The 13,990-nt window shown below is 35.0% G+C and overlaps 1 protein-coding gene across 5 annotated transcripts; it reads right to left on the bottom strand.

The window, feature by feature from the left end:
- Positions 1–815: 815 nt before the first annotated feature.
- On the bottom strand, positions 816–12,533 carry LOC117921470 (beta-1,3-galactosyltransferase GALT1). Of its 5 annotated transcripts, none has more exons than XM_034839347.1 (8): positions 12,405–12,532; positions 8,585–9,800; positions 4,393–4,628; positions 4,001–4,282; positions 2,585–2,713; positions 2,336–2,515; positions 1,595–1,702; positions 816–1,395 (listed from the first exon to the last, which is right to left on the bottom strand). In XM_034839347.1, the coding sequence occupies exons 2-8, from the start codon at positions 9,345–9,347 to the stop codon at positions 1,183–1,185; spliced, it is 1,911 nt and encodes a 636-aa protein (XP_034695238.1). In that variant the 5' UTR covers positions 9,348–9,800; positions 12,405–12,532; the 3' UTR covers positions 816–1,182. The 5 variants fall into 5 exon arrangements, with proteins under 5 accessions (XP_034695238.1, XP_034695249.1, XP_034695245.1 ...); XM_034839358.1 differs by having other exon boundaries at positions 8,585–9,793; XM_034839354.1 differs by lacking the exon at positions 12,405–12,532 and adding an exon at positions 12,102–12,328.
- Between the last annotated feature and the right edge of the window lie 1,457 nt (positions 12,534–13,990).

Here is a 13,990-nt window from a genome sequence, read left to right as displayed (position 1 = left end):
TTACCAAATATGACAAATTATATATATTAATTTTTTTTAAAAAAATAACTTCAAAATATTTATTTTTACTTCTAATATAATTAATTAAGATTTTTCCTAATATTTTTTTATAAGTTTTCATTAATTTTTAAGTCATTGATATTTTGTATCCAAATATCTACCGATTTTTTCTAAAATATCCTCATATATACAGAAAATCGAGTTATCGGTATATCCGGCAAAACTTATATTTTGATGGTAGCTAGAAACTTATGATCCCACGACCCACCTTAACCTCATCGTACTCGGATTTTCTTTTGTCCCTGTTCAGAACCAAGCATGCGAGGAGCTTGTGAATGGGGTTAGTTGTTCGCAGGAGCCAAAGGCCACTCGTGGCAGGAGGGTGGGAAAAGTTGTGGGCAACCACTTCTCGTCAGGTTAAGGTCCTTTTGTCCCTGTTCAGAACCAAGCATGCGAGGAGCTTGTGAATAGGGTTAGCTGTTCGCAGGAGCCAAAGGCCACTCGTGGCAGGAGGGTGGGAAAAGTTGTGGGCAACTACTTCTCGTCAGGTTAAGGTCATTTTCCCATCGTCAAACCAATCCACGTTAGCACCCATGTCCCTGCAACAGTAAGTACTCCTGAGAGAAAAAAGGGATAACTTGACACAAATCTCAGGGCCAATGATTAATAACTAGTTTCACATTAGTTGGAGTAAATTTTGCTTAATAATATGAGAAAATGAAGAGGTGAATACCGCACAAACATTTCAGTATTACTGGTACCCTCTTCCTTCAATGGACTCATCAAGCCAGCAAAAGCAAGTCGAGAGGTTCAGATGCAAATTAAGCCAAACAATTATCAACTTTTCAGATTAACAAAAAGAATGTAAAATCAGCAATTTATCAAGACCTTTAAATCCTAAGATCCTATTATAGGGTGCAGACTCTTCTATTATTGATAGTGTAATCTGTACCTGGCACCAGCTCTCTCACATATGGTACAATTCCTCCATGCCATTTTAAATTCACAGCATCTCCACCAACTCAAGCAGATTGACTACCTATATGCAGACTCTAGCTCCTAATTCCTAATTATACATCCATGTTGGAAACAAACCCCTCCTACATCTAAAACACTAGAAAAAAGAAAAAAAAAATTATATCCTTCAGTTGATTTGTCATCAAGATTGTAAACTGACTATGCCTATGGTTCGCCACAACATTGAGCTCGTTTTTTTTCTTGAAGTTTCTGCCATAGACACAGCATCTCCCTGGGAGCTTGGTAGTGAGCAACAACATAACCATCCTTACACCCTTCATTATAGACCCTTTCTTCCTTCTCGTACCAAACTTCCATACCTCCCTTCTTCATATCTGCAATCCAGATGCCCATCGCCACATCTTCAAGCTTAAACATCTGCAATATCAAGAACTAACATTTTCAGATTTCAAAAATGTGTGAACCTGTATGTGATATGTGATTTAAGAGCCAATATCCATAGAAATTAGCTTCATTGTTGGCAAAGGACTTCCTGTTCAGACCAGTGCTGCAATTGTAGACTGTCAAAAATGGTTTATGATTGGAAGGGAAAAAGCAAGATCAGTGACTATTATACCTTTAAACGACCTTTTTTGTATCTCTTGTAGACTTGCTTTGCTATGTCATGTGACACAACATAACCAGGACCATGCGCCCAGGGAGGATAGGTCTCTTCAGGCCATTCCTTCATTAGTGCAGACAAAATGGGAAAAAAGTGAGGAAAGAAAGAGACAAGGCTATTTGTTATTTATTACCAAAATAATTAGAGATAACCACAAAAGGAACCAAATGCACAATCAGTAAATGAACTAAATTTTATCCAATTATAAATGGATTGGCGCCAAATGTAAGATCTTATTTTCCTAAAATTCAATTAATTAGTTTATATTTTTTCAGTATTGAAGGTTGTTCTAAGGAAAAAAGAAAGAAAAGAAAACCTTGTTATTTCCACACACATATATATAAACTCAATTCAATGAGGTACCCAAAATACAATTCAGTGAGGTAGCCTGTCCCTGCAGTGGCACTAAAAGCAAAAAAGTAGTGTTGCCTTCTTTACATGGACAAGGAGAAAACAAGGGCTCAGTAATCTACTGTGGAGTCTTGCATTACAGGTTGTTACACAAATTTAATCATCAATTTTCAGGTTAAAAAAAAATCTAGACCAGGCAGTCTGCACACACATGTATCCTGTGTGTTAGAAATCAGCAGGACCTATTTCACAATTGGGTAACCCCACACCACCCAGAACCGTGACAAACCTAAGTTGTCACAAACACATCTTGAATTTCAGTTAATAAATTGAGGAGAAAGTTACCTCAGGGCTAATATACCACTTGCTTTCTGTATTCCTATGAGGTCGGGAATCTGAGTTGATAAGACCATAAAGCAACCCATGTGACACATTTATCCTGTTTAAAGAAGCTAACACTTCATCCACACGAACAAATGCATCATCATCTGTCTTCATGACAAACTTTGCCGAAACAACCTCCGTCTGTTAAGAGATGAGGTCAATGAGGCAAAGGAAGGATAGTCCTCATTTAAGCAAGAGACAAGACTTTACCCCAAAAATGCAGATGGCTAAAGCCTTCCAAGTGATGATGCTATAGTAGTCAACAAAAGGCATTAACTGTGTATCTCCATATGTCCGTGCCTCATTCCAGAGTTCCTCATTCACCATTTTGTTTTTATGCTGCAATACATGTCAAAGTTTTAGTTAATTGAAAATAAATAACTCAAAATAGGCTTACATGAAGGCAATAAATAACTCAATAGGCTCACACAAAGAAATAAATAAATCAAAAACAGGCTTCAACAACTAAGCCTATGCATCAAACTTTTGTTTGATTGTACCAGAGTTCTAGAAGGTATAAAAATCCAAAGGAAGAGAGTCCTGCAAAAATGTTTTTCAATCATACACAGTAATGCTAACTAAAGGACCTTATAGTAATGAAAATAAAGATGGAATCTGAGTGGCTGGACTCTGCTATAAGCAATGAACATTTTTTTAGTTCTGAGTTTAACATAGTTGGCCTAGTACCAAAAGAGAGGTCAAAGACCACTAACCAATGGGTATTGCCTTATTTGAGCAGTTAATTTAGAACTGTGTGACTTCACCATGAGACTTTCTAAGGACATTATTTGTGTGTATGAGTGAGAGAGATAGAAATAGAGTCTTGGAAAATTTTCTTTTATTATACACAAAAACACTACCTAAGGTTCTTATAATAATGAAAATCAACATAGAATCTGAGTGCCTCGGCTCTGATATAAGCAACCAACATTTTTTTTAGTGCTGAGAGCCATGTTTCACATACTTGGCTTAGAAACAAAACAAATAGATAAAAATGGACCACTAACAACTGGGTATTGCCTTATTTGAGCAGATAATTTAGGACCGTGTGACTTCACCATGAGACTTTCTAATGACATTATCTCTGTCTGCCAGAGGCTAGCAAATGAGTATCGCTAATTTGGGCAGATAATGTAGGACTTGTAACTTCAGCTTGAGACTTCCTAAGGATGTTAAATATGCCTTTTTTAAGCAGATAACTTAGGACTCTGTGACTTTAGCCTAGGAATTTCTAATGACATTATCTGTGTGTACAAGAGAGAGAGAGGGGGGGGAGGGGGTTGCAGGGGCTAACAAATGGGTGTTGCCTTATTTGAGCAGATAATTTAACATTGCATGACTTCAACATGAGCTTTTCCAAGGACATCATCTGTGTCTTATTTGAGCAGATAATTTAGGACCCTGTAACTTTGCCATGAACCTTTCTAAGGAAATTGTCTGTGTATGAGAGAGTGTTCTGATATATGCCAAAGTTTGGAAAATCAGACAGCCTATTGCAATAATAAACTCCATGGTGAGACTGTTCTTATGGTGGACACCACAAAAATTTGTTATCATTACCAAAATGCTGACCACATGACAGTTTTGTAACAAAAAACTAGAAAGCAGTTCACATGTGAAGCTCACCAAACCAACAAAAAAGCGCACAGCAACTGCCCCTGACCGCACAGCAGCATACTGCATCCATGTTCTCCGAACAGCCATCCTGCGTTTAAAATTGTTGGCCGTAGAGAAAACACCGATGAAGAGCTCCAACCGTTTTTCAGGAAGGAGAGGAACTGATTTAAGTGCTTCTAAATCAATTACATGATCTAAATCTTCTGATGTGGGTAAACCACTGGCCAAGACTGATATTAAGTTCAGGTCCCCAGACATCCTAACTTCACTAACGAGCCATGGCTCCAAACTCTGAACAGATAAGCAAACGAGAAAGAAAATAAAGACAAACAAACTGGAACATGTTCTGTAAATTCTAAAAGCAACTCAACTGAAAAAGAAAAATGAGATTAGTAACTTACTTCTCGGTAAGCAAAGGATGTTATGTGCTTTCCATCAACCGTCATTTGGATTCCCTCTGATCCCACTCTAAGTGTTGACACAAAGTGATAGCCTTGCTTAAAGGGAAAATATTTTCTGGTTTTGGATGCTTCCTGAACCATTGGAAGCCGCCTTGAACCATTGGAATAGTAATTAGCCATGAGAACCCGCTTATCATCTTTACCCACTATCTCATTGCACTGATCCAACTCATCCACTGATATGTAAAACAGAATAAAGTTATCTAACAATTGGGCACGGTAAGTGAAAGTAATGTAAAACAGGACTTGTGGAAGTTAACAAAAGATATGAAAGGAAGGCAACTGGAAAATGAATATGGTGAAACTTGACTGCAATTAGTTAAATATGAATGAAGATTATTTTTGTAATTTCACTTTACAACATTCTCCTAATCCATTTTCATGATGGCTCTAATACCAGATTTTTTGGTAGGAAAGAAAATAAGAGAAGAGAACAGCAAAGGCAAAGGACAGCACTGGGTGTCTACAGAGAAAAAAAAAAAAAGAAGAAACTGGAAAATGAAGATGGTAAAACTCGACTGCAATTAGGTAAATAAGTAGAAGGCATATTTCAGCACATTCTCAAAACCCATTCTGATGTTTGGCTCTAATACTAAGTTGTTTGTTAGAAAACACAAGAGAGGAGAAAAGCAAGAAGAGATAAAAAAGGGCAGGATGGCTTTCTTTTTTGTTAAGAGAATTATTATATTAATTGATTAAATGTACAAAAGGTTAGAAATTGATCATAAAAGGGAGAAAGGAGTAAAATAATCCTACATAAAAAGTAATATTATTATTGTCAAAGACCAGATTGGAAGTTAAGTAAATTTATTCATATAAAAATAATGGGGAATTTTCATTTGAATGGTTTGAATGTTGACATTGAAAATGCTAGTGATTGGTGAAAAAAAAAGTTTTATGTAATATATTAGGTTTTTTTAAGTTTTTTTTTTTCAATTGGGAAGGATTGATAATAAACATGAAAAGTTGGAACTTTAGAAACAACACATAAAGACATATATCAACAACACATAGAAGTACACATATCTAGTTAGAATTTAAAATTAAAACTTAAATTAAAAATTTTGAAAGTTTATTTTTGTGGCTTTTGTGATAAATCTATGCATTAAACTCATTTTGTTAAATTGAACTTGTGAGAACCTAGGTTTGGCAATTTCCTGTAAACTTACTAAGGAAATGTTAGTGAGTATTCTGATATGTATATTTCTTTTTAATTAGGGAAATCAACATCGTTGGGTTAGGTTTAAGAAGGTGAAGCATATGGTCCTTGGTTCAAGTCCTACTCTCAAAAAAGGATTGAATGTCCTTGGTTCAAGTGACCACTTAGTTCTAATTGGTGAGGATCTAGATAAAGGATTGTGAGTTTTCCTTTTTGCCTTTAGTAAAACTTAGGATTGCTTTATATTGTTAAGGAAATTTGGGATTGCTTTGTTAAGGGATTGAATCCCTAATTGGATTATTTGTGAGCCCTAGACGCATATTTTTGTTTGGAGAATGTTTGTTAATTTAGTAAGATTCAGGATTGCTAAATATATTGTTAGAGGATTGAATCCTTAATTGGATTGTTTGTGAGCCCTAGACTCTTAAATATAGGTTCTTGAATGCATTTTAATTTATTTTATAGTGCTTGGCAAGTGTTTGTAAAATTGCCTCAAACAGTAATAATTATTTTTTGTCACCCCCTCCTCCTTTAGGACATTCTTGGTTAGACTTGGGAGCATTTTAATAACTTCTCAAAATCCTACCATTCAATCTTTTATATGGCATGATATAGTTTAACTTTTTATATCCTACTATCTTTCATGAAATTAGTTATAAACATAGTTGTTAACTCATAAAACACATAGGGTGCTGTGGAAAGAGACTAAGGACGGGATTTTTTCTATCAAATCTCTTTACAATGCTCTAGATTCAAGAAGTGTTGTTCAGTTTCCAAAGAGCATCATATGGAGCCCTTGTGTTCCTACTAAAGTGGGTTTCTTTGCTTGGGAAGCCCCTTGGGGTAAGGTGTTAACTTTGGATCAACTTAAAAAGAGGGGGTGGACATTAGCTAATAGATGCTTCCTTTGTTGTGCGGAAGAAAAGTTTATTGATCATATTCTAATTCATTGCACCAAGGCAAGAGTTTTATGAGAGTTATTGTTTCCTCTTTTTGGAGTAATGTGGGCCCTTCCTTATTCGGTTAGAGATACCCTTCTTGGTTGGCATGGTATCAACATGGGCAAGAAGCGTAGTAAGGCATTGATGGCAGCCCCCTTATGTCTTTTTTGGGTGGTTTGGAATGAAAGAAATAGAATTGCTTTTGAAAATGAGGAGTTTTCGATTCATAAGATGAAAAATTCTTTTGTATATAATTTTTGGTCTTAGACTAAGTCGATTATAAATGAAGGACCTCTTCCTTTAATCAACTTTTTTTATTGGTTGGGTTCTAGATGAGGGCTGGTGATTTTTTGTATCCCCTCTTCTTTTTGTTCATGCTTTTTGGCGCCTCTTGTACACACCTTGTATGCTTTGGGTCAGCCTCAAGGTGCCATTTTCTCTCTTCATATATATATATGTATTTTTCTGTGCATTTACTTATCAAAAAAATAAAACACATTATGCATCATTTTTCTATTTTTTGTATAATTATCATATCATATTGTGTATCCAATGTCGTTTTATATGGTGAAAAATAAATAGAAAAAATATATTGAAAGTATGAAGTACAAATTAATATATAACCAATTTTATGAACGATAGTAGGATCTAAAAAGTCAAATTATATCATATCATATAAAAACATTCAATATTAAAGTTTTGAAATGTTCAAATTCACAAAATATGACTTTAATGTATAAATTCATCACATATCCACAAAATTAAACTTCTTGAATTTTTAGCTATGATTTTTAGTTCCAAATTCTAACTAGGCATATGCTATGTGTATTGTTGATTGATATATAAGGACATATATATGTAGCATTTGACAACAAGAATGTAGCTTTTTGTATAAATCATTTTACCTATTTCTCCTCTTTATGATCTATTTTTAATTTATTAGTACATTTTAAACAATTAATATAATACATTCTTTTAACAAAATAAATAAATAAATTGAATTGGATTGTTCTTAAAAATTATGGAAAATAGTTGAAGATGTATGTATCATTGTATCATTATATCATATATCAAATATGTATCATAAGTTAAATTGTAAGATAAAATACACATTGCAAGATGTATCAATTTCCTTTAAAAATATATTATATCATTGTATCATTTTGTCTATCATAAGTTTTTAACAATTATGGTTATAAATTACTCTATACTTTATACTTCCAATATATATGCATACATATACATATTTTTTCTATTTATTTTCACTATATATATAAACTTACGATATATGACATGAATACATGATACAGAAAAATAAAAAAATAATACACAATACATTTTACATGTTAACAACTATGAGCATATCTCAAAAGTGTAGGGAAAACAAAATTATCAAGAAAGAGGTATGAAAGTTTTTTTCCCAACATAAACACTAAATAAATTAGTGTTAGATCTAATAACCAAGATATTTTTCTAGTCTCTTAAGATGATAAAAACTATTAAATATCTCCATGTGATGCACTTATGGAGAAGAAAAAAAGAATATTAGATAAACAATTATGGTATCTCTGGATGCATGAAACTAACCAATAAAGGTAATAAGAGAAACAAAAAATCACTTGAGAAATAACCAAAACTCAGTAACATAATAGGAGATGAGAACACTGCATTCTACCCAAAGTGAAGATGCTCATATTCAATACTAGTTTTGATATCGTATTGAGTGGGGGAGGTTAGTCAAAGTGTCTAAAGCCAAACAGAACCTCCCACTCTACCTAAACAAGTTTGGCACAGTGAATTTCAATTTGACAGGATGGATAGAATTACATTCTCATGTGCCAAATCTGCGCTATGATAAAAAGAACAATATTCGGATAAGGAGAAACCAAAACTGATTGCCATGAAACAGGACAAGTGTAATATGCATGAATTAGATGCAAATATTCATCTTGAATAAACACATGGTCAAGCTACAAACTACATGTAAAATCCACCATGCCTTGAAAAACAGAAAATGAACAGGCATCTCTACCTTTCTTATTCTTGTCTGGAGCAGGAGATGGACAACGTTCCTCTTCACCCCAATCATGAGCTATAGTCCAGGTATTTTGGACAATTACAGGGTCTTCAGTTATCTTATCACCATGAAGCCTAACATTGTAGTGCAAAATAACGGGTGGATCAGGCTCCCCTGGAAGTGGTTCGCCTGTTAAGTCAATCCGAAAATTACCAAGAAGACCATCTGGAATGCCAATAATTGTAATGGAGGAACCTTGAGTCAACCCGCAAGGAACCCCCAACTTATAGCCATTACTACCAAGTTCTGTGGCATTCATTTTATTAAGGAAATAAGGACACTGTTTCTCTTTCGCTCTCTTAACTGAACTTTCATTAGTATACCCCAGTTTTTCCTCTTCAACCGAAGCCAAAAGGCTAGTCCATGCAATTCCCGCTTCCTTAATAGCCTCTAATGCATTAGGTAAAACCTGAGCATGATTAATTAAGTATTTCAAATGGTCCCATGTGTGCAAAGATTGCTGCTCTTCATCAGAGATGTTCCTCAGACCAAAGAGACTGGAAACTATACTATCAGCAGAAATCACTTGTGAAGCATTCTCTGGATTTTGAACTACTGGTAGAACTCCAGCATTTATCCATTCAAGGGGATTAGTTGAATTGGAGGAGAATGGACTTGTAAGGTAACTGTCCCTTATAGGATTTTTCATGAAAACATACCTCAGAACCAGCAACATAAACAAGGATGCAATCAAACCACCACCATACCATTTCTTCATTTCTGCTACTTACACATTCACATAAAGAGCTTTGAGCCTGAATTTTGTGTCAATTGAGCTTAGAGGAACCAATGAGCTATTGGCCATCAGATGTCAGTGAGATTATAGAATTTAACCCTTCATAAATGTTCAGAAAGTCAAGCAGCAATAAACAAGAGAACAAAGATATGTGGGGCAAACTCTTAAAAGACTCCCAAAATGAACCACTATAAAATGCAGTTGTCCACTTCTTGGCAGTAAAACTTTCAGATGATTCAATTCTTAGTCCACTGTTTGACTGAACCAATTACTCTGTTTTGCAAACATATCCTTCTGGATTGACCATTCAAAGCTCATGAATTCTGAAAGGACTCCACAAGGAAGCATCTGAAATGGGAACCGATTTGCCAGACTGTAGATCAAGTCAGTTAGCCCTCACAAAAATATATGGGTTTGCCTGGGACGTCCTGTAAACTAAAAGGGTTACAGAAAAACCATGTAAGTGAAAAGGATCGGTTAATGATCAATATGCCAAAGCACTGCCCAAAATAAACTGCATCTCAAAAACTTAATGATAAGAAAGAACCCAATGCAAAATCCATCATCTCAAAATGAAGTCAGATGCCTACAAGTGATGTTACATAGAGTGACTATTCACAAACATGATTCAGGAAAGGTATACCATGCGTTGGTTAAATACATCTATAGGCTTTCCTAGATCCAAACCTCCTGTTCACCCAAAATACAGAGAAGATATTATGTAAAAGGTATAATATGCATTGATTAAATATGTCTATAGGCTTTCCTAGATCCCAGCTTTCCAAGATCTCAACTTCCTGTGCTCCCAAAATACAGAGAAGATGTTAAGTATTTTTATCAAATTTAAATCTGATCCAATCTCACCTACCAACCCCCCATCTCCCCCTACTGCCAAATCCTCCTATCTGGGTTCCAGTTACCTATGTCATTGGAATTAGGATTACTTGTGGTGATGGCTCAAGCGGATATCAGATATGCTTTCCATACCTGTCATTCTGTAATTGTTGAACACTGAACTTTCTCTAAATATTATCCACTGGACTAGTCACTAATATGTTAAAACTGTGTAAAATTTGTATTGTGTATTTTGTACCCTCTCTGCTTATTTTCCTCATCAAAAAGCACTTTGATGTATGAGCATAGATAGTCTTTTCCAGGTCCCTCTTTTCTTTTACGCTGCCTTTTTAAGTTCAACAAAAATTGAAACCAAGAAAACACCGATCCACATGAAAATTACTAATATTTACACCAAGGAAATGAAATCGATTTTACAGGTTTCAATGATTCGGCATCTCCCTAATTGCTGAGGCTAACAAAAAGCATGATAATCAAGTTAACAACAAAAAATTCTTCATGTCACCATAACTGCAAGCATATTCAGTCTACGAAGCATGCATCTTCATTTCTTCGTATGCTTACTTAATAGAGATTCTTTTTCAGTGGTCTCCACATCTGTTTTGCTAAATAATAGTCATCATACTTCCTCCACATCTGTTTTCCTAAATAATAATTATAATAGAAATCATGATAATGATGATAATTCTTTAGGATTTTCTTTTATAGAAGATGATGTACATTTAATTTTATCGAACTCTTGCTAAGTTACCAATTAACTAAAAACTTCCATTGCCAGGTTAAGGGAACAACGTATTTCAAGCTAACTTAGAATAAAGCCCTAACTCTAGACCAACTTGGGTGGCCCCTTTTGGGTTTTGCATATGAGCTTAATAAATGGGAGAAGGAAACAATGATTAGAGTCAAACTTATGACCTTCTATAAATCAAGGCTCTGATACTATGCTAACAACTGAACCAAAAACTTAAGCAGTTGGGAAATGGACCAAAAATGTACATTTAAGTCAACTTGGGTTAAAGCCCTAGCCACTTTATCAACCTAACACTTGGTCATTCAGTGGCTCTTCTGAAACTAAAGAATGCCTTTTGGGCAGGCTAGAAATAAGTAATTAGTTTTATCACTTCTGTAGCTAAACTGACAATGAAATAACAATTAAGCAACTAAGAAGGGGAAATTTGAATAATTTCATGTATGCTTTATAAGTAAATTTCTTTAAAGTGAATCTAAACAAACAAGGACACAATTAAGCCATATAAAATGAGAACCGGTCATGTAACAAACACATACTAACCATAATAAAATAATGCAGATGCTGGAAAAGCTTCTAACAGCTATACCCACTGCACTATATATTTACAAAGGCAACAATAAAGAATTAATTATAAGTCCACATCTAACCTAGAAGGTCTAAATGGAGGGAGTAGATATCAACCAATTTTTTTCTATGTTTGATATATTATATTCAATTATGACTATACATGTGCGATAAGATCCAGTAACAGTTCACCAAAAGTCAGGAGGAACCTCTATTCTGGGTGGGGGCCACAACACTGTAACTCAGATCTTAAATTGAAAAAACACAACCCTAACATTCCGTTTGGTTGCCGAGAAAATGTAGGTAAAAAAAGGTAAAAAAATTAAGATTTTAACTCTTAAAATTCTCATCATTTCTTATGGGAAAGACGAAGCCTCCACTCAACTGACTTATAAACGTTGATTTTTTTTTCTTTTTTTTGAAACCAAAAAAAAAAAAACCATTAAATATAGATATTCAAAATTAATTTTCTTTCCTTTCTTTCTCTTCTCCTAAATTTTCTCGGCAACCAACCTGAGGCTAGATTGGAACAAAATCACAAAGTAGCAAGGAATCGGATACTGTACCAGGGGAGGTCGCTGCAATCGAGTCGATAAGAGATAATTTGACCTCAAATTCAAGTAAATCAAACCCAAACAGATCCAAACACATTATACAGAAAATTCAGCAAGCATAAACGGATGAAACGTTCCGTTCGAATGCCGAAAACCCGTTTCACAAACAAAAAGAAGAGAAAAGAAATGAAAAACTCGTGATGAAATTCCGCATTTTCATTTCTTTTTCTCCCATGAAAGCGAAGCAACCCAACAGCAAGTAATTTAATAACATAACAAGCTTTGTGCAAGAAAGGAAAAGAAAAAGCAAGTTACCGGCCCGATTTTAGCTGTAAAGTAAACGCAGCACCGAATCGGAGGAGCAAAATGCAGCCTGAAAGCGAGAGGAGGTGAGAGAAAATGTGGAGAAGAAATTTGAAGTTCAAATTCTACACCGAGGTTTTTGAGTTCTTATTAGCAACTAATAAATACAACTAGGCTTATTTTAATTTTTTTTTCCAGCTTTGACTTAAATCCAGTGGCAGATCGCCACATGGCATACAGACCTTGACTCCAATAGTAAAGTGTATCCATATAGGCGAGATGGCAACCGCTGAATATGATAGGGTAACAAGCAGGGACACACCCACCTTTGTCACCGGAAATAGCGGTCCTACTTTTGTCGAAATTGAGGGTGAGAGATTGGACTGTGCCTACTTCCCCTCACAGTTGGCTATGAGCCTGGCTGGTTTCTTCCCTTTGTGAAAACTTGGTTTTAACTGCTACCTTTGTATATTTATGTAGTCTTTCTACTGACCGACGCATTGTTATTTTAAAAGTAGTTGATTTTACAACTGAAATCCATTCATCAGTCATCACTGCTGGCAAAATGGAGGTGGTTGAGGTTTAGCCGTTTAGGTTATATGATGAATGGCTTGAAGATGAAGCGAGTAATACGACCAACAGCAACAACATAAGGCTTTATGGTGGGGAACACAATCCCAAATGCTCGCTCAGGTTGTAGGAAAAGACAGAAAAAGAAGATGAAGACTTTCGGATGAAGGATGGAGTGGACCGTGGTAAGGATTGGTTTCTGTCGATGCAAGTAATCCCAAAAGACGATAGCAAGATGAGCGATGTCCCCACTAAGATTGAAGGCACTTCAGTCTCAATAATACAACTGGGACATCTTCCTGACACATGGTAATTATCTGGGTAATGCCAAATTACCCTAGGATATGTTTGTCGGTGCGCAGCCCAATCTTGCGCCGAGTGCATTTAATCATTAATTAAAGAAAGCGCTGGCATAAAACATTAATATTTCTTGTACTGATTAACTTCAATGCCAACATTCATGCCCAAGTTTTTTAGGTCATTCAAAATGAAATGGTATTTTATCCTTTTGAATTAAGAGGAAAAACATCTTCTTTTGTCAACCGACTTATGATTCATTTAATCAAATTCAAAGACGAAATTTGTCTCTTCCCTTTTCTTCAATCAATATTACTAGCTGTTCTACCACCCCTAATATGCCAAAAAGGGCGATTCCATCAGTGAATTACGCTTCACAATTACTTTACCAAGTATGTTTGTGCAAAGGATGGAATAAAAGAGTTTGTCCCGACATACAATGCCTTCCTTTACAAGAGCACAATTTTATGACGAATGTTATCATTATTATTATTATTGTTATTATTATTATTATCATCATCATCATCATCATATTGTATCTCCTTTTAAGTAGCACAATTCCACCACAAATGTTGTTATTATTACAATTTGTCGACACTTATTATTATTATTATTATTATTATTATTGTCGTTGTTATTATTTTCTAGCTGTTGAATGGTGATAATGATCAAACCACAATTAATATTGATAACACACAACAGTTTTATTGGTTTTCTAAGGTTAAAATATT

The sequence above is a fragment of the Vitis riparia genome, chromosome 1, assembly GCF_004353265.1.
Source record: "Vitis riparia cultivar Riparia Gloire de Montpellier isolate 1030 chromosome 1, EGFV_Vit.rip_1.0, whole genome shotgun sequence".
In the NCBI taxonomy this organism is placed as follows: domain Eukaryota; kingdom Viridiplantae; phylum Streptophyta; class Magnoliopsida; order Vitales; family Vitaceae; genus Vitis; species Vitis riparia.
The sequence above is the reverse complement of the archived record's forward strand: the minus strand, read 5'-3'. Positions and strand labels throughout refer to the sequence as shown.